Here is a 21,503-nt window from a genome sequence, read left to right on the forward strand (position 1 = left end):
TGTGTAGAAGTTTAGTGTACCAAAGTTAGCTCAACCAGATAATGCAAACCAAATCAAAATCGGTCGAGAAATGAAGGAGAAGAAGCCTTTTTTGTGATTTCGAATAAATTTGCATAAATTAGCATAGATAATGAATTTCACGATAGTGTGTAGAAGTTTTAAATCCCCCTCCTAGCCCTATCATATGAAACAATCAGAATCAAAATCGGTTGAAAAATAACGAAGAAGAAGCATTTTGAAAATCTTGATGTTGATGCCACAACAAAGTCTAAGTTTATTGACCTTAACTTAGTGACCTGAAATTCTACTCACATAATTGGGGAGACTTGATAACCCTATAGTCCAAGTTTCATTGACTAAGAACTTATACTTTCAAAATTATATCAAAAATTCAAAAACTTAACCTTAGGTTAAGTTTTCGATGATGATGCTACAACATAGTCCAAGTCTGTTGACCTGAAATGACCTTTGACCTTGACTTTGTGATCTGAAATTCTACTCACATGATTGGGGATACTTGATTACCCTATAGTCAAAGTTTCATTGACTAAGAACTTATACTTTTAAAATTATATCAAAAATTCAAAAACTTAACCTTAGGTTAAGTTTTTGATGTTGACGCCGTCGCCGTCGCCGTCGCCGCCGCCGTCACCGGAAAAGCGGCGCCTATGTCTTGCTTTTTGCTACGCAGGCAAGACAAAAAGGCAAGCACCTCAGGCTTTTATTTGTTCTACTTTGTTTTAACCAACACTATTCATTAGCGTAACGGTTTTGCCAACAAAAATTCATGTCACTCGTTCTCTCTCTCTCTCTCTCAACCTCTACTCTCAAAGCTAACTCATACCACATGGTGAAACCAATGATTTGACTCAAGGTCATGATAAAAATGAAAAAAGGATAGGACTAGTTGGGGGATTCTAATTTTTATATACATTATATTGAATTCATGAAGTATGCTAAGTTCTCATGCTTATGTAATTTCATATTCTATAATTCCTGAAGTATACTTACTTAAAGGGAAAGTCCACCCCCAAAATAAGTTTGTTTCGATAGAGGCAGAATAATAAGAAAATCAGGTGAGTGAAAGTTTGAGCAAATTGTGAATGAAAATAAGAAAGTTATGAATTATTGAAGTTGTGATCAATCAAATACAAATTGGCAACTCTGTGACGTATTATACGAGCTCTCCTTCATTTGCTTTGTGCATAATATTCCATAAAATCATGTTTTCTTCGTTATTGATGACGGAATATATATTTGTTCCTTGCAGGGGGAGTATAGAAACATATTTGCAATTATTATATTTAGGGTGCATGTATGGTTGAAATTTTTCTTGAGGGAAAATGAAAATTTTAGAATTTTTTAGTACTAAGCAAATGGAAGTTGAGCTCGTATTTTACGTCATAGAGTTTTTTGTGTTTGATTGATCACAACTTAAAAAATCCTAACTTCCTTATTTTTAATCAGAATTTGCTCAAACTTTCACTGACTTGTTTCTCTCATTTTTCTACTCCTATTAAAACTAACTTAATTTCAGGGTGGACTTCCCCTTTAATAAAAATAATAAAAAATTGATTAATAGACCCAACATTTCTTCTCCTTTATTTCTTGCCCGATTTTGTACTGGTTGTTTTTTAAATCTATAAACGGACGAGTCTGGCTTTCAAAACTCCTACACAAAATCCTTTCCTTTGCTAGATATACTAACTAATGAAAAATGATGAAGAGCGGCAAAATTGCTTCTACATTCATGCAAGTCTCTACTGCCTGAGCACTGACTTTTTTCATTACCTGTGAGGATGCAGCCAAGGAAGATAGTTCAGTGAAGAAATCACCATGTAAATGTTCATCCTCTTTGATCGTTAATTTTGTAAGGCAGGGTAGACAGCAGAGAATCTTGGCTAGCTGCCTGGATGCCAAAGGACTTGGTTCCTTGAATAGCTTGCCTATACTCGAACTGAAATCCAGGTTGACTATTTCGATCTGTTGGAATAGATTGATTGGCATCAGTCATGTACATACCGCTAAACAATATCACATTATCATGTATGCATCATTGATAATGAATTCACAAGAATTATGTTGCAAAATTCTAGTATAATCTGCAGGGGAAAAACAACACAAAAAGCCGCAAAGGTGAGGAAGACAGATCTGTAGAGAGGGAATTATAAGTTCTGATGTTTTTAATTTGTATATGTTTCAGTTGATTTCTATACCCATCAAAATATGACCTTTGACCCTATAACAGACAAACATAGGTGGCAGCATCACCAAACACTAAAAATGTGTAGATTAAACCAAGATACACCTCTATACAAAATCTGAAAGAATTCCTATAAAGAAATGTGCATGAGAGTAAAAACAAGGGAAACGCTCTCGGCGGTCTCGCCTGCATAACGCAATTCAATATGATAAACCAGAACGTCAATGACGTAGTGCTCATCCGCATCTCGCAACAACAAATATCGTAAATTTTATGTGGTACACTTTTGAACTGGTCAAAAAATAAAAATTTGATGCCCTGGAAGGGACATAATTTCATTTCATTTGCATAAAGTACCATAAATAATCAATGGAGCAAAATCTCACAATTCTGTGTAGAAGTTTAGTGTTCCAAATTTAGCTCTACCAGATAAGGCAAACCAAATCAAAATCAGTCAAGAAATGAGGGAAAAGAAGCAATTTTTGTTAATTTTTGGAATAAATTTGCATAAATTACCATAATTAATTAATTAATGGAGAACAATTTCGATATTCTGTGTAGAAGTTTAGTGTACCAAAGTAAGCTCTACGATATAAAGCAAACCAAGTCAAAATCGGTCGAGATATGAAGGAGAAGAAGCCTTTTTTGTGATTTCGAATAAATTTGCATAAATTAGCATAGATCAGATCACAATCAGAATCAAAATCGGTTGAAAAATAACGAAGAAGCATTTTGAAAATCTTGATGTTGATGCCACAACAAAGTCTAAGTTTGTTGACCTTAAATGACCTTTGACCTTAACTTAGTGACGTGAAATTCTACTCACATGATTTGGGAGACTTGATAACCCTATAGTCCAAGTTCCATTGACTACGAACTTATACTTTCAAAATTATATCAAAAATTCAAAAACTTAACCTTAGGTTTAATAAGTTTTCGATGATGATGCTACAACATAGTCCAAGTCTGTTGACCTGAAATGACCTTTGACCTTGACTTTGTGATTTGAAATTCTACTCACATGATTGGGGATACTTGATTACCCTATAGTCAAAGTTTCATTGACTAAGAACTTATACTTTAAAAATTATATCAAAAATTCAAAAACTTAACCTTAGGTTAAGTTTTTGATGTTGACGTCGTCAACGCCGTCACCGCCGCCGTCACCGCCGCCGTCGCCGTCACCGGAAAAGCGGCGCCTATGTCTCGCTTTTTGCTACGCAGGCGAGACAAAAACAAAAGGGACAAATGACCTTTGACCCTATAAAACATGGGACACTGGTGGCAGCATTACCAAAAACTATAGGTGCATAGATTTTACCAAAATACACCTCCATACAAATTTTGAAAGAAATCTGTAAAGAAATGTTGCTGTTAGACTGCACTGCACTAGCACTGCACTGCTTGTGTGTACTATATAGTGCTCTTCTTACATCAATCTTTGCCCCCTCATTTCAAAATTGTCTGTTAACAGTATAATGTAACGTCCGAAACATGTTAACAGCATACCAGAAAGTGCTTTTAAAGGGGAATACAGAACAAAAATAAATATACATCCTTTTCAAGCTTATAGTGCATGAAAAACGCAACAGTGTTTACCGGTAGTTCATCACTTTAGAAGGTTGCGTTTAGGAGTACGGCTGCTTTGAAAATCGTATTCTAAACCATGTTTGATCGCAAGTTTCGCGAGAACATTGAAGCCCCATTTGATGACGTCATGGGGTGAAGGTAGTGCAAACCAGGAAGTGTCGCTCGTGATACAGAGCCTTGAGATGTTCAAAACATGTTATGATAGATCCTGTAGTTCATATATTTTCTGTTACTTCAAAATGAAAATTGTTTCGGACGTAACAAAAGTGTTTACGGAAAATGAGACAACTTTTTAAATTTTTGAGTATATTTCTAATATAAGCACTACTACCGGTATAACCTAATAATATGTTCTTTTAATACGATAACTAATACCGGTAAGTGTATTCAAACCATATACAATCTCATTAATTTAAATGAGCGTCTAAATTTGTTATGGAAGATGTAACGTCCGAAACACGTTTTAAATTGCTCTCTTCCATCAAAATACTATTACAGGAAGTGATTCAGATTACTGTTAACTTTCTTAAAAATTCATTTTTTTGTGGCTTTTATTTAACATTGGATTCTGTCATTTCTACATGTATCATTTTACCATGGCGGTACATGAATTCACGCCAATATTATAATTGCATTTCACACAGATTTGAGTATCCAACCCAATTACAAAACTAGTGCTGGAATCTAAGCTGAAAAATGAGGAATCATGTGAATAAATGTAATCTGCACCCCATACATAAACCTTAAAATCAAAATATGTAAAATCCAATCATGTAGCCAGAGAAGGGTTAAACCACGGCTATAACCCCCATCTCGTAAACGAATGTCCCCTCTGCATTGCCACGAGCACCCCTTGCTAGCCGTCAGGAATGCCCGGTTAGATGGGGAAGATTTTTATGTAACCCGGATGCACCACACATTCCCAGCTCTCATCAACAATTCCAACCGATTACAGAACTATAGTGCTGAAATCAATACTGGAAAATGAGGAAATTTGTATCCCATACATAACCCGATATCCAAGCGTTCAGCCATCAGAATTATGCCGCCCGATCAAACGGGGAAAATTTTATGTAACCCGGGTGCACCACCCATTTCCAACTCTGATCAACGATTCCAGCAAGAGTGTTCCCAACCGGGCTCCATCACTTCCCTCCAGGTGTACCTCCCTGCATGTAAAATCAAGCAAGGCTCCTGAAATTATATTTTTCTTACAAAATAATTTCATGCTATAGTGTGATGAAGGCCCAAATTGATAAAATCCGTCCAGGTCAGCGACCTGTAATTAAAACAGTGATTTTAGTCATATACCTGTATGTATCATGCACCAATTATTGGAATTTCACAAGGCAAATTGTACACGATGCACATGTTTAGACTCCCCCGAGGCCACTCTGTGACCTTAATCCGGATGAGGTGAGGGCGAAAACCCAATCTTCAGACCCCTGATCTGAGAAAACATGGCCGGGACAAAATTCCCTCACGGTCCACAACTGCATACATGTACATACCAACATTTGAAAATCAGAAATCTGTACAAATTATGCTATTTTCAAAAAAAAGAGGAACAATCCTAACTCTACTATTCAATACTACAGACAAATTTGTACAGGAAGAGGAACACCTGCATTAAAATGATAATTATCTTCTCCCAAAAAGAGGAATGTTCCTCTTTAATCTGAACAGTTGGCATGTATGCAACTGTGGAGCCATTCGTATTAAAACCGCAGATATTTCAGCGATCACACAATTTGCTCCAGATCCGAAATTTCAATTTGTTATAGCATTACCCTGCCTGCAAGTCCTTTGGGAATACAATTCTCCTTTAATTCATTAACACACTCACTGAATACTTTCAAACCCACTGTACACAGCGACAAATCTTAATAACTAGGTTCTTGGTACTATTAAAATTACCATGCTACAGAGTGAGATCTCTCGAAATTCTGGTTACCATGAAAATAATAAATGTTGCTGCGATACCCATTGGTTTACGTGTTAGATTTTTCCTTGTGGAATTTTTCAGGAAAGATCCTTAGACATGGGTCCCCTTTTCATTTAAAAAATCCTTAGACATGGGTCCCTTTTTTCCTTTATTCCTTTCCCCTCTTCCCTCATTTTGGAATTTTGGGATTTGGGATTTGCTCCTAAATACTTGAGCCTACATTGTAAATGCCTAAATCTCTCCCATCTCTAAATAAATCCGGGGCCTAAACAATATTGGGGAATCCTTCGGTGATTGCATTTCCAGTGTACGAGGTGTACGCATGGGGTGTAGGTAGCTCGTAAAGTCAACTAGACCCCGGGGTACCACATATATCAGGACCCAATGTGCCCTATACCGGGTACTCATATGGCATAATGTGCGCTAGGTATGGTATCCGCCCGTATAGGGGCAGTACCCCCGGGAACTTGTAGCGCTTTGCGCGCTGAAAATGATATGATCGGCAGCTATACTATACCCTGCGTACCCTCTGCCCAGCAGCCGCGCCGGGGAGCAGCGGGGCTCAAGCAGGGAGCTATATAACCGATGCTACGGGTACGTTAATTAAAAAAGGAAAAGTCCTTCAATTAAAACAGATGCTAGAGGTGCTAGCACAGTATAATTATGTTGCATGGTGTTTTCATCTTTATGTGTGTAAACTACTCGTAAACTACATGTAGTATGATACAGTTAACTAATAAAGAATTTTATCGAGAAACTTCAAAATGATTGGCCATTGTATTATTACACACATAGGTGCATTACTATCCTGGCTGTGTAGTAAAAGCTGTGCTATTGATTCTCAACATTTCAAACACCACCGTACAAAACTCAACCAATTTCACTCCAAATCGGTACTTTAGTGACGATTGATGACACCTAAACAGCAGTAAAATACATTTTTTCAACTTTCCGATGTTAGAAAGAATTTAAAAAATCAAATTGTGAGTCCACTGTCAAACTTGCCGATCAGCCGCATCGGCATGATTGTGTGCATCTGTGTGTTATGAGTGTATTGACTATTCATGTATTTAAATGCTGCCTATTAACAGGTAGTGCAGTGCTAGAGGTCAATATGCATTAGCGTTGACTCTCTATATGCTTTGCTGGAGTGTATTATTATAGTATTAATGACTGCTTTGAGAGAAATAGTTGTTTTATTACGCTCAAGGGAAGGTTAGAATTGTGCTATTCCCCGAGGCTTGCCGAGGGGAATAGCCCAATTCTAACCTTCCCGAGAGCGTAATAAAACAACTATTTCTCGAATATTAAAGCAGTCATTAATACTTTTATATGCCGAAAAATATAGACTAAAAAATGAAAAATCAAAAATATTTATCATTTTGTCGAAGACGGGATTCGAACCCTTGCGTACAACAAGAGGTGTATCGAAAACCAACACTTAGACCACTCGGCTATGGCCCGCCGTTAACATGCTTGGCAGTTTTCTCCAATATATACATTAAAATGGATTGAAACCGGCTTCGCGTGTGATGAATGCTTCGCAAAAGCTCCATATACGGACTCTTCTTTTACTTTTGCAATGCATATTGGCACGAACTTAGATCAAGATCTATCGGCAGATGTTGTTTTTTTGTTTTTGGAAGTTTATTTTTGTCTTCATGTCAACAATGCAAGATAAAATTGTCGGTAAGATCGATCGAGATTCAATTGTATTGAAATTACCGACCAATCCTTCGCACACATACGGCATCCTCCATCGCTCAAACCATTTTTTAACATGTAAACCTATGGGTAACCATGGAGGCTGACCAACTGTTTTTAATAACCATGGTTATTAAAAATATTGAAATGTTTTATGCATGGTTACCAAGAATTTTACAGGAACAGTTGAAGTTTATGAATGCAATTCGACCAATCAGATGGCTGGATTTCTTAAGTGAGGTATATAATACAGCTTAAAAAATGTAATATTTAAAGTTTGAAATCCTTATAGACATGGGTCCATTTTTCACAAAAAATCCTTAGACATGGGTACCTTACAGCAAAAGGATCCTTGGATGTGGGTATGGGTTCAGAGATCTCAGCCGCACACCCCCGTCCGACTATAATCTGAGTACCCCCCCCCCCCCCGGAGATCCGACAAGCAATAAAGGTTTGCATCTTGATTTCGAAATAATTTTGTTAATGCACGTAGATCTAGACTGCATATATGCGTGCAATTTCAATGGGAAGGATTTTAGCACACAAACTCGAGTTGTGCGCGATCAGACACCCTATTAAGACTGGGTCTAAATAGCGTAAACAAACTTGATTACTATGATTGGTAAGTCACACATGTATTCTATGAGTACCCTTTTCGGTATATAAAAGTTATAATGACTGCTTTAATATTCGAGGCATAGTTGTTTTTATAGGCTCTCGGGGAAGTTACATCGTGCTATCACCTCTCGGCATGCCTCTGGGCGATAGCATGATGTAACTTCCCCTTGAGCGTATAAAACAACTGGGTCTCTCATAGCAGACATTATTACTATAATATTAACAACGTTGTTATACAGTGCGTTTCAGAAAAAATGGACCCGAGATTCATTGATGATTTATCATAACTTAATCACAATTATAATTGATAAATGACACAATTTGTAAAGCTTAGATCCTCTTCTTTCATTTGATGCAACTCATATGATGCATATATCACACATGAGTGATTAAAATCAATTTGAAGAGAGCCAAAAACCAAAAAGTAATTTGGCGGACGGTATCTGAATTTCAAAGAGAGAATCACAATTTTAGAAAGTTGAGTTTCTGCCCTTTCATCATATGACACCTCAGTCATGAAAACTGAGCTAGGAATAACAAAGTTCTGTTTGTTAAAGGGATAGTTAAGTTCTGTTGCAGAGGGCCCTACACAAAATAATTTTTTTGTGAGATAATGAAACACTGAGTGTAAAATTTGAAAGAACATAATATTTAAATGACAAAAACATCTTTGTTTGATCAAAATCGGTTCAGAGACGGCTGAAATATAACGATTTCTAATACTTGTGTACCACCACAAATATTAGATATTTTGACAAATTTGAAACAACCGTTGAAAAAAATGAAATAACGCCTTTTACGTCGTATTTCAGCAAATGCCGATGTTGGCTTTTTTGTTGTCATTTTCTTGTTGCTTATATTACGCACAACCAACCTGCCCATGTATTGTTATTTTTAATTAAATAATTAATTAACGGTCGCCATGTTTTTTTAAAAGTAGAGCTGAATTGGTATGTTCGTATTGGCTAAATTTAACACATTTGCGGTCTAAAATTACCTTCATAGCAATTTTAGGTTCCAAAAGGGCACTAGAAATGTCATAGATAAGAATAAGAGCAATAACCATGCACTTTGAAGGCATTTGCGGTCTGTAAACAAAACTCAACTATCCCTTTAAAAGTAGTGCTTGCATTTCCATAATTTTATTAAACAAATTCATTTTCACTTGCTGCCTGCCGTAGCAACAAACAGAATTAACAAAAGACTTAACTCCGTTTCGTTGACAATCAGCCGTAGACGAAAGACTTCATGCATGGCTGATTGTCAAGGAAACGGAGTTAAGTCTTTTGACAATTTTGCTTGTTGCTCTGTATACGGCAGTGAAACGGATTTGTTTGAAAAAATTATGGAAATGTAAAGCACTACTTCAAACAAACAGAACGTTGTCATTCCTTGCTAATTTTGCTGATTGAGGTGTCATATGAAAGGCCAGAAACTCCACTTTCTAGAAATGTGATTTTTTTCTTTGAAATTCAGATACCGTCCGCCAAATGACTTTTTGGTTTCCTCTCTTCAAATTCATTTTAATCACTCATGCGTGAAATATGCATCATATGAGTTGCATCAAATGAAAGAAGAGGATCTAAGCTTTCCAAATATGTCATTTATTAATTATAAATGTGACTAAATTATGATAAAACATCGAAAATTCTCGGTTTAGTTTTTTTCTGGGAAGCACTGTATATCAATTCTCCTTTAATTGAGATTCCACTGTATCATATATATTCAATTGCTTGACCTACAAGCATTTAAAACAATCTCCATGAATAATTGCATTTATATCTTTGAGACAAAGTATCGTGTCAATCATAAATTATATCTTAACCAACAAAACCATTATTACAAAACTGTATTGCTTGCAAGACAACTTAACTCATATCCTGCCATGAGACTGCTAGCGCGCTATTGTTATAGTGCTCTGTGCACGCGAGCGCGCTATCGATTGAACGCCACGTTCATGCTAGCGAGCCATCGCTACCATGCTTTGTATGGGCGGCCAAACGGGCCAATATCAACAGTCACAAAAACAAACAAAGATGCATACAAACAAACAAAGAAGCATACAAACAAACAAAGGACAGAGCAAAATAGACAAAGTACCCAGAAGAAAGGACCAATTAACAAAGAATAAATCAAAGGTCAGAGCAAAATAGACAAAGTACAGGTCAGAAGAAACAGAGGGCGTTTTGGTTTACGGTAAGCAAATAGACATCAAGCACGAAAACGAGAAAGGACAAACTCAAAAGGACATCAGCTCAGCTACGAAGTGACCCTCAAAGGACAACAGAGGGCGTCCTCGAGGTTTTTTTCTTTTTAATCTAGGGCCTACTCCAATATAATACGCTGTAGGTCAATACAACAAATATGGGCTTTCATCGAAAGGGTGCGGTGCGGTGTGGTGTGCTCAACGCACCCATTCGATAAAAGAGGGGGGCCTTTTCTCGAAAGGGTGCGTTGAGAGCGGAGTACCATTTTAACACACCCTTTCGATGAAAGCGGGGGGGGGCTTTTCTCGAAAGGGTGCGTCGACTAGTCTTTCGCATCAGTCGTTTAAAATGAGGATCTCGGACAGAAGGTAATAGTTGCCAATTTAAGTATATCGAAAATGTATTAAATGAAATGGAATGGTCTTGATTACAGAGTGGTCTCTTTGATGGGGGAGACAGAGAGAAGGAAAAAAGGGAAAGGGAAGATAAAAGGAAAGAAAGAAGAGGAAGAAGAAGAAGAAAAGAGGGAAACGGGGGCGAAAGGCTCTTGCCTCCCCCCCCCCCCCCCCCCCCCCGCCAAAAAATAAATAAGAGAGAAAGAGAGAAGGGAAAGGGAAAGGGAAAGAGAATAAAAAAGGAAAGGAAGAAGAATATGAAGAAAAGAGGGGCTCTTGCCTCCTCCTCCTCCCCCGCCAAAAGATAAGTAAGAGAGAGAAGGGAAAGGGAAAGGGAAAGAGAAGATAAAAGGAAAGAAAGAAGAGGAAAAAGAAGGAAACGGAGGCGAAGGGCTCTTGCCTCCTAGCCCTTCTTCCCCTCCTCCCCCCCCCCCCCGCCAAAAAAATAAATAAGAGAGAGAGAGAAGGGAAAGGGAAAGAGAAGATAAAAGGAAAGAAAGAAGAGGAAGAAGAAGAAAAGAGGGTAACGGGGGCAAAGGGCTCTTGCCTCCTTTCTTTCCTATTCTCCCGCTTTTTCGTTTTTCTCTTTCTTTCTTTTCTTTCTTCTCTTTTCTTTCCTTTCTTTTCTTTTTTTCTTTTCTTTTTCTTTTTTTCTTTTCTTTCCCTTTTACTCTCTTTTTCCCCCTCCCCCTTTTCTCTTTTTCCCGACGGCAGCGCAATTTTACCGACAATATCCTGACAGGTGGGGGGGGGGTGTCGCACCCCCACACCCCCTTTGGAGACGCCCCTGCCTTCGCCACTGTTGGCGACCACAAGGCTATCAATACAAATTAAGACATATTAATGAAGATTCTTTTTTAATGTTGCAGAGAGATAAGTATTTTCTCTATGAACTTGTTTAATGGAAAATAAATAATATTAAAAACATGAATACTATAGCGGTATAATGATGAGAGAGATGATTTAAGTCATACTTTTTTTCAATGTGATTGGAGTGGACTTGAGGGTGGGGGGGGGGGACCTCCTAAGATCTCGGCCGTTTCACAGCCGATCGCCGCGAAAATGCATATTTATGGTAATTTATGCAAACAAGGTCAGAGAATTCACATTTTTACCCATAAATCATATATAATTCATATTCGAGCGTTCTTTTTCACTTCATATATTCGTTAGAATAATAATACGACAACAAAGTTGGAAGAGCCAGTTTATCCCTATGTTATCTCTTGTTTTGATTATTTGTATTTATGTATTATATTATTTTGTTATTTCATTTCATTTCTAACCACAATTCAACTATTTTTACCCCAAATCAAACAAATTTACTTGAAACAAGACCAAATAACCAATGTTTTCTCTTTTTTTAAAAGAATAAATGGTATTTCCATATGTTTGGTACATAAATCACAAAAATGAGCGATTTTAGATTTTTTTGACATGCAAAAACAAAAGGTCACGTGACTCCGCAATTATACGTCCGATTTTCAACAAAAATATGTTTCAAAAGATGCGTAAGACTCGAAAGAAAAAAGTCATGAAAGAAAAACTGCCGCGGTTCCGGAGTAGTCGCGAAATTACTAGAGAGCACTAATCTTTTTTGGGGCCCTCAAAAATTTGAAAAATCGTACCCCCCCCCCCCCCCTTGAACGCCAGGGGGGGGGTATCTCCCAAAAACGGTAAAAATTAACGTGTTTTTTTTACACGTTTTTTTCACAGGGCGGAGCCCTCAGAAGCTCAGGGGTATTAAACATCAAAATTAACGTCGGATGAGCATAATTTTATACCTTATTTGTGATAGTGGCAGGACACAATTTGGTGTTGGGTCCAGGGGGCGGAGCCCCCAGAAGCTCAGGAGTTTTGTCCATTAAATAATTATTATTTTATACCTTATTTGTGACACAGGGGTCACGAATTGGCGTGGGGTCCAGGGGGTGGAGCACCCAGAAGCTCAGGGGTTTTGGGCAATAAATAACGGTCAGATGAGCATATTTTTATATCTATTTGTGACACTGGCAGAACACAAATTCTTCTTCCTCTTCCTCTTCTTTCTTTCCTTTTATCTTCTCTTTCCCTCTCCTTCTCCAACATAAGATGCAAGACGGATATATATCGACTCACCTTCTTTCCAAGAACCATACGGGCCTGGAATTTACTTTCCCCCCCCCCCCCCCCCCCAGCATCTTTGCCTGCGACGCAGTCGAAACCTTCAAAGCCGGACTCTTATGGGAAGCCATCCAAAGGGGTAATATAATCATAGTCCCTCCCCACAACTGCAATGTGATGGGACTTAATTCTAAAATGTTCTAGAAGCAACAAACACTCTCTCTCGAACGATAACGTTCTTATTGGTCATCTTTATATCCCTCTTGAGGATCAGGACCAGGATCAGAACAGATTCTCTCTCTCTCTCTTATTTATTTTTTGGCGGGGGGGGGAGGGAGGAGGCAAGAGCACTTCGCCCCTGTTTCCCTCTTTTCTTATTCTTTTTCCTCTTCTTTCTTTCCTTTTATATTTTCTTTCCCTTTCCCTTCACTCTCTTTCTCTCTCTTATTTATTTTGTTGGCAGGGGGGGGGGGGGCAAGAGCCCTTCGCCCTTCCCCCGTTTCCCTCTTTCCTTCTTATTCCTCTTCTTACTTTCCTCTTATATTTTCTTTCCCTCTCCCTTCTCTCTCTCTTATTTATTTTTGGCGGGGGGGGGGGGGGGAGGGCAAGAGCCCTTCGCCCCCGTTTCCCTCTTTTCTTCTTCTTCTTCCTCTTCTTTCTTTCCTTTTATCTCCTCTTTCCCTTTCCCTTCTCTCTCTCTCTTATTTATTTTGTTGGCAAGAGCCCTTCGCCCCCTTTCCCTCTTTTCTTCTTATGCTTCTTTCTTTCCTTTTATATTCTCTTTCCCTTTCCCTTTCCCTTCTCTCTCTCTCTCTCTCTCTCTCTTATTTTTTTTTCTGGGGGGGGGGGTGGGGGAGGGCAAGAGCCCTTCGCCCCCGTGTCCCTCTTTTTTTCTTTTTCCTCTTCTTTCTTTCCTTTTATCTTCTCTTTCCTTTTCCCTTTCCCTTCTCTCTCTCTCCTATTTATTTGTTGGCGGGGGGGGGGGGGGGGAGAGGCAAAAGCCCTTTGCCCCCGTTTACCTCTTTTCTTCTTCTTCTTTCTTTCCTTTTATCTTCTTTCCCTTTCCCTTCTCTTTCTCTCTCTCTCTGATTTATTTTTTGGCGGGGGGGGGGGGCAAGAGTCCTTCGCCCCCCACCTTATTCCCTCTTCTCTTCTTATTCTTCTTTCTTTCCTTTTATCTTCCCTTTCCCTTTTTTCCTTCTCTCTGTCTCCCCCATCAAAGAGACCACTCTGTAATCAAGACCATTCCATTTCATTTAATACATTTTCGATATACTTAAATTGGCAACTATTACCTTCTGTCCGAGATCCTCATTTTAAACGACTGATGCGAAAGACTAGTCGACGCACCCTTTCGAGAAAAGCCCCCCCCCCCCCCCCCCCCCCCGCTTTCATCGAAAGGGCGTGTTAAAATGGTACTCCGCTCTCAACGCACCCTTTCGAGAAAAGGCCCCCCTCTTTTATCGAATGGGTGCGTTGAGCACACCACACCGCACCGCACCGCACCCTTTCGATGAAAGCCCATATTCGTTGTATTGACCTACAGCGTATTATATTGGAGTAGGCCCTAGATTAAAAAGAAAAAAACCTCGAGGACGCCCTCTGTTGTCCTTTGAGGGTCACTTCGTAGCTGAGCTGATGTCCTTTTGAGTTTGTCCTTTCTCGTTTTCGTGCTTGATGTCTATTTGCTTACCGTAAACCAAAACGCCCTCTGTTGTCCTTTGAGGGTCACTTCGTAGCTGAGCTGATGTCCTTTTGAGTTTGTCCTTTCTCGTTTTCGTGCTTGATGTCTATTTGCTTACCGTAAACCAAAACGCCCTCTGTTTCTTCTGACCTGTACTTTGTCTATTTTGCTCTGACCTTTGATTTATTCTTTGTTAATTGGTCCTTTCTTCTGGGTACTTTGTCTATTTTGCTCTGTCCTTTGTTTGTTTGTATGCTTCTTTGTTTGTTTGTATGCATCTTTGTTTGTTTTTGTGACTGTTGATATTGGCCCCTTTGGCGCTCCATAGCTTTGTGCATGCAAGGGCGCATATGTAATAACAGTCATTGTTCATGCCCATTGCACCGTGCTGAGTGCTTTTGCAGCGCTATTGAAAGTACCATCGCGTGCATCAGATTATCGGCTTTGGATTACGCATCTTTGTATACAACAGTCAGATTGGATTTTCTCGAGTAATTTAGCGAATTGTTTTTTGTAAAGATTTAAATAACACGCGTTTGAACCAACCTTAAAATTAACTTGGCACACAGGAGATTTGTGGGTGGCACAATAGGGATTAGCACTGTGGCACTGGGTGCATTGTATGGGTGGCAGCTTAAGAGTTAATGCTACACAGGCGGTGATATTGGGGATGGTGGCAGGCGCGGATCCAGGATTTCTTAGGGGAGGGGGCCCAACTTTTTTTTTTTTTTTTGCTCCCGAAAATTTGAAAAACGCGCCGGCCAAAAATTCGCTCAGTGGGGGGGGGGGGGGGGGGGTAGTGAGTACATTTTTTTTTTTTTTGATCCTCAAAAAAATTTCAATTTGCACCCCCCCCCCTTGAGCGCCAGGGGGGGGGGCCCAACCCCCAAAAATCGTAAAAATCACGTGATTTTACATGATTTTTTTCTCAAGGGGGGGGGCCCGGGCCCCCCGGGCCCCCCCCCTGGATCCGCCACTGGATGATGGGTGGGTATTTTTTTATGTCCAGGTCTTGCCTCTACCAAAAACCATGAGAGAATGACGCAATGCACGTACGCGCTTTCACATTTGCGTGTTATATGTTTTGGAAATATATATTTGTAAACGCGCCTTGTCTATAGGGGCGCCAAATTCTTGACAACAATGTAAACAAACTTATTGTTGCGTCACATTGACCAGCAAAACCAAATAAAGATGGAGTTGCGTACCAGCCTTGTGTAAATATTTTTGAAAGAGTTTTTGTAACTCTTTAAAATTTCATAAATACAAATGAATGACATACATAAATCATGAAGCATGAAATGGGGGGGCCAGGGTGGAAACCATTATGATAGTCTGTACTCTCACATTAAGCATTCACATAATCACAAGAGATGATCCAGGATTCTGAAGGGGGGGGGGGGATATCTGATGAGCAAAATGCTCACTTATTGTTTGGTTGTTGGTCTCATTTTCCATATAATAATAATAAATTACATTTATATAGCGCTTAATACAAAGTTTCTAAGCGCTTAACAAAAAATAAAATTAAAGCAATGTTAACCTACAAATTACAAGAATATAACACATGATACATAATTATAATAACAAATTCCTAATAACAATCATACAATAATAATAGTTAATATTTACATAACGCTTTATAGTTAAACAAACAAAATATGATTACATTACATTACATATTAAACAGATAAGTCTTAAGTTTACTTTTGAATGTCTCTAACGTTGGGGACTCGCGTATTTCATGGGGAAGATTGTTCCAAAGTTGAGGGGCACAGACAGAAAAGGCACGATTTCCATAGCGGGTGTGGGTGCAAGGGCCTGGGGCAAGATGAAGATGTGCTGTGGATGATGATCTGAGACGCATAGATGAAGTACGAGATTTAGGAGTGATGAGTGCCGAGAGATATGAGGGAGCAAGTTTGTGATGTCAGCACAGCATGAGAATCTTGAATTTGATACGTTGTTGGAGGGGGAGCCAGTGTAGAGAACGAATGATCGGTGTGATGTGTTCATGTTTTCTTGTACGTGTGATGAGGCGTGCTGCTGTGTTCTGAATATGTTGAAGAGGGGCTAAATGAGAGCTAGGGAGATTGATTAATAGTCCATTACATATAAAATGTATATACCCACAAAATCAGATACATTAAAATAAGCTTTTAAAATAAGGTTGGATTGCTCTATTCTAAAGACAAAGTGACTCCTCCAGACAGTAGGATGCTGATTAGTCATCATTTATATATAGAGAAAGTCTAGTTACTTCCCCCTTACTTTTTGGTAGAGTAAAAATAATGTCAAGTCCAATTTTTGAATCTGTGGAAACACAACCAAATACGGCGTAGGCTGGGAAGTCATGGAGAAGGAAATGTGGATAAAAGATTATTCACGCACAATTTGCACCATCTCCACTCTCTGGGGACTCTTGGGGAGTATTCTTACATGGTCACTGCAACGGCATATGGCAATTACTAACACAAATGCTTTTGTCATCTTACCACTGCAGGTCCCCATTTCTCTCCTGGATATGGAGTGGCAAATGTAGATTAATGCCTTACCAAAGGACATGCTGTATAATGGTGTAATGAAAATTGTTTGAAATGTTTGAAATGGTAATTTTCATTTCATAACTTGAATGAACAAGTCATGAAGAATTTCATGTGTGTAGGTCATTTATTTGCCCTTGAAGTCAAGGGTCAAAATTATGATTGACATGTACAGTAAAAGTACTGAAACCATGAAAATCATTACTGATTTTATTATTTACGATATAAATCTACGTATCTTTGCTATGTTGCACCTCAACATTGCATCACCGAAACTTAAAACACATCGCCAAATTGCTCATACCCCCCCCGCCCAATAGCGCCCTCCGTGACCCTTGCGTCCAAGCGCTGCCAACGTAACCTCTTCCTCTTATCACGAGTTCCCTAGAACACACCTTGGTAAAGGCGCTGGGGATGGAGGGAGGGAAAATAGGCAGATACGTAGATTTATATCGTAAATAATAAAATCAGTAATGATTTTCATGATTTTACATCAATAAATCAACGTATCTACCTATTCTACTTTGCTATAGACCAGCACAGATTAATGCCGGGTGGTAAAAACCAAGCAAACTTATCAATTTAATAAGAAATAGACGACGAAGCCGCCTTCAGAGAAGCCACCGCGAAGGCTCGTTCGCCCGCGGGCACATCTTTGAGGTAAAAAGCAGTAAAAGAACTTGGAGACTTCCAAAAAGCTGCCTTACAGATATCTCGAACTGAAACTCCGTTGAAAAGAGCCCAAGACGTACTGACACTGCGAGTATCATGAGCACGAGGAGCCCTGCCAGGCGTCAAAGCCTCAGGACCTGCAGCCTTGATAGCCAGGACTAACCACCTGGAGATCGTATCCCGAGATGCCGCCGAATGTGGCTCTCGAGAAACCAGAAAGAGCTGATCCGACTTGCGAAAAGGCTTCGTCTTGTGAAGATACCATTTGAGGGCGCGAACGGGACACCACAGCTTGTCCCCGGAGACCGAAGACAAATCCGACAAAGGATGGAGCACCACTTCCACTGAACCCGACGTGTCAGATTGATTCTTATTATAAAAGAAGCCTTGGGAATCAAACGAACCCCACGTCCTTCCCAGCAGATATGCCCAGGGGAAACTGAAAGGGCATGAAGTGAGCTCCTACGCTGACCAGAAGCGATTGCCATGAGAAAAACCGTCTTGATCGTAGTATGCAGAAGCGTCGCAGAACACAGCGGTTCGAAGGGAGGGCGTGCTAAAGCTTCCAAAACCTTGGGTAAACTCCACGCTGGCGTCAGAGGTCTGAAGAAGGGTCTCTTAAGGGAGAAAGACTTCAAAAGAGCCGCTAGCTGAGGAGCAGAGGAAACCGAAGCACCATCGGCAAACCCCGAATGAACTGCAGCTATAGCTGACCGATAGCCACGAATCGTCGACAGAGCTCTTCCCTTGTCATACAAAGAGATCAGAAAGTCAGCAATAGAAGGTAAAGACGCCTCTCTAGGGGCGACGCCCACCTCCTCACACCAAGTGTGAAAAGCATCTAACCTGGAGTTGTAAACCGCCCTGGTAGACTCTCGTCTACTCTGAACTAGAAATTGTGCAGCACGTTCGGAGAAACCTGACGAACGAGCCCTCTCCCCGATAACGGCCAAGCGGTCAGATGGAGGATTTCCGGCCGCTGGTGTAGAATACCCTACAGAGGTTGCGACACCAGATCCGGATGACATGGCAACGACCACGGAGTCCCCACCAGGAGGGTCAGGAGGTCCTGAAACCACGACCTCGCCGGCCACCAAGGAGCTATGAGAATCACCATCGCTTGATCTTCCCTGATCTTCCTGAGCACACGGGGAATCAAGGCGAACGGGGGAAAGGCGTAAGCCCTCCACCCCCCCACGGGATCGCGAAAGCGTCCAGAACAAAAGCTCCTGGTTCCCGGACTCTTGAACAAAATCGAGGAAGACGATGGTTGAGCGAAGTTGCGAAGAGATCGATGTCGAGAACACCGAACACTCTCACCAGTTGCCTGAAGACAGTCGGAGACAGAGTCCACTCCGAGGGAAGGCACTTGCCTCTGGAGAGAAAGTCCGCTATGATATTCTCTTCGCCCGGGATATGTGATGCAATCGGGAACACCCTCGCCCCCTTGCACCACGCCCAGAGTTGAGAGGCCAACTCGTTCAGAGCCACAGAATGAGTGCCTCCCTGTCTGTTGATGTACGCCATCACCGACACGTTGTCCGTAAGTATCAGAACCGAGCGACCCACCAGACGAGCACGGAAGTGACGAAGCGAAGCAAACACTCCCATGAGTTCCAACACATTGATGTGGGGCAGAAAGTCCAGACGACTCCAGTCTCCTGAAATCATTGACCCCTGGCAATGACCTCCCCAACCCAACAGCGACGCGTCCGTGGTGACGGTCACGGAAGGGAGAGGAACTCGGAAGCGTTTGCCCTGAAGGAGGAAGGAACGACGAAGCCAAGGACCTAGAAGACCCTTGATTCTGGACGACAGGGGGATCCACGTAAAAAGTGAACTCACGCCCGGCTGATAAAACTCCAACAGAAAGAGTTGGAAGGGTCTCATCAATAGTCGACAATCTGGAAGAATGTCGGCTAGACTGGAGAGATACCCTAGCCACTGAAGCCACCGCTCGTGCACATCTCAGAGAACGAGCCGTCCTGACTATCGTCTCGACCCTGTCGAGACTGGGACGAGCCAGCTGATGACGAATGTCCAGCTGAGCACCTAGGTAAGACGGCGTGCGAGTCGGGACGAACTCCGATTTCTCCCAATTTATGAGAAATCCGAGATCTTGAGTCGTGCTGATCAAAATCTGCACATGATCCAACAGCAGAGCCTCCGACTTTGCGTCCAGATAAGCGAAAAGACGAAGACCCCGTCTTCTCAGAAACGCCATGACCGACGCCACGACTCTCGTCAAATTCCGAGGAGCAGGGCGCAAACCGAACGGGAGCGCTCTGTATCGGTAGAATTTGCCCAGGAAGGCAAACCCCAGAAGGTCCCGCGACCGCGGATGTATCGGTATATGAAAATAAGCGTCGCGAAGATCCAAAGAAACCGCGACGTCTGCTGGATTCAAAGACGGAAGGATGGTTGCCAGATGATCCATTCGGAAATGAACCTTTCCCAGATGAAGGTTGATCCGCTTCATGTTGAGAATCATTCTTAAAGAACCCGAGCACTTGGGAATCACGAACACCGGCGACAAACAAAGACACGGGTGATCGTCTACTTCTTCTATTGCCCCCTTCTCTAACAGAGACACGATTTCGGAGGAAATGTGACCCTGAAAAAGAGGGAACATGATCGGAGAGCGGCTCCGGAGGACGCCATTCGGAAGAGGTTCCACAATATCGATGAAGAACCCTTCTCGCACCACCGACAGAACAAACGCGTCGCTGGTGATCTTCTCCCACGCCGGGAGAAATCTCCGGAGCCGCCCGCAGACCTGAGACCCAAGCACTCGGGGGGAGCCATCATCTAGAGAAAGATGAATATCCCCCGCGACTACCCCTGGACGACCTACCCCTAGAAGTCGAACCACGAGACGACGCACCACGGTAAGAAGAATCACGGTAAGACGAATCTCGAGACGAAGGACGACCACGATCCTGGTATTCCTCCTCGACCGGGTACCAGTCCTGAGGGCGGCCCTTAGACTGGCCGACGTTCTTACGAGAAGAACCCGAACTCTTCGAACTTTTCTTACAAGGTCTGGAGGAAGGAACCGGCTTTTGGACATCGCGAAAAGCAACGGACAGGTCTCGAGCCTGCTTCTCACCATCAATCTCAGCTTGCAGTAGAGTAGTGAAACTATCTCCACAAAGGTGGGGGCTGGCCACTGGAATCTGCGGAAGCAGTCCTGGAATTTGGCGTGGTCGAATGCCCAAACTAGTGAGCACAGCCTCCCGACGATGCTTCTCGATGGAATGCGAAGCCACCGCAAGCTGTGAGAAAAGAATACCCGATACCTCTCTCATGACCTGCACCAAGATCGAACGATCCTCAACAGTGATATGGAGATCGTCCGCACTAGCCAAAAGCTCCACCAGCATGTCCATAACAACGGACATCCGGAGACCAGAAGCAGTCAATGAAGAAAGATCAAACAGCAAGTTGTCACTTTTATCAAAAGGACCACGAGTCCCAAACTTCTTCCCCAAACGACTGGCTACCCCCACAAGTTTGGGAGAAACCCGTTTAGGACACAAATACGACTCAGCATCCTGAGGAACGAAAGCGTACTTGTTCGTCGATGACGACAAGTCTTTTGCGGCGTTCACAAATTCTTCTTTGTGTAGATCAGGAAGAAACAGTCCCTGAACTGCTGAAGAGTCCGATTTAGAAGACAGGAAGCCCCGCCGCCCCGACGATAACTCCGGGACGACACAAGAATCGGGCACATATTTGTGAAACAAGGCTCCGCCGCCAGAGACACAAACGGAGTAGACGCATCATCCCCCGCAGCTGAACCAGACGACTGAGCGATGGAACCAGTGTCCCAACGATCA

General features: G+C 41.5%; 1 protein-coding gene across 1 annotated transcript in view; it reads right to left on the reverse strand.

Annotated features, from left to right (window-relative positions):
• The window catches only part of LOC105438843, an 86,535-nt gene that overhangs the window by 9,352 nt on the left and 55,680 nt on the right, over nt 1-21,503 (reverse strand). The window contains exon 15 of the mRNA XM_030981722.1: nt 1,792-1,983. Within this exon, the coding sequence (XP_030837582.1) occupies nt 1,792-1,983 (192 nt within the window). The remainder of the gene's footprint in view (nt 1-1,791; nt 1,984-21,503) is intronic.

Source organism: Strongylocentrotus purpuratus, unplaced genomic scaffold, assembly GCF_000002235.5.
Source record: "Strongylocentrotus purpuratus isolate Spur 01 unplaced genomic scaffold, Spur_5.0 spur5_scaffold_12, whole genome shotgun sequence".
NCBI classification, from domain to species: domain Eukaryota; kingdom Metazoa; phylum Echinodermata; class Echinoidea; order Camarodonta; family Strongylocentrotidae; genus Strongylocentrotus; species Strongylocentrotus purpuratus.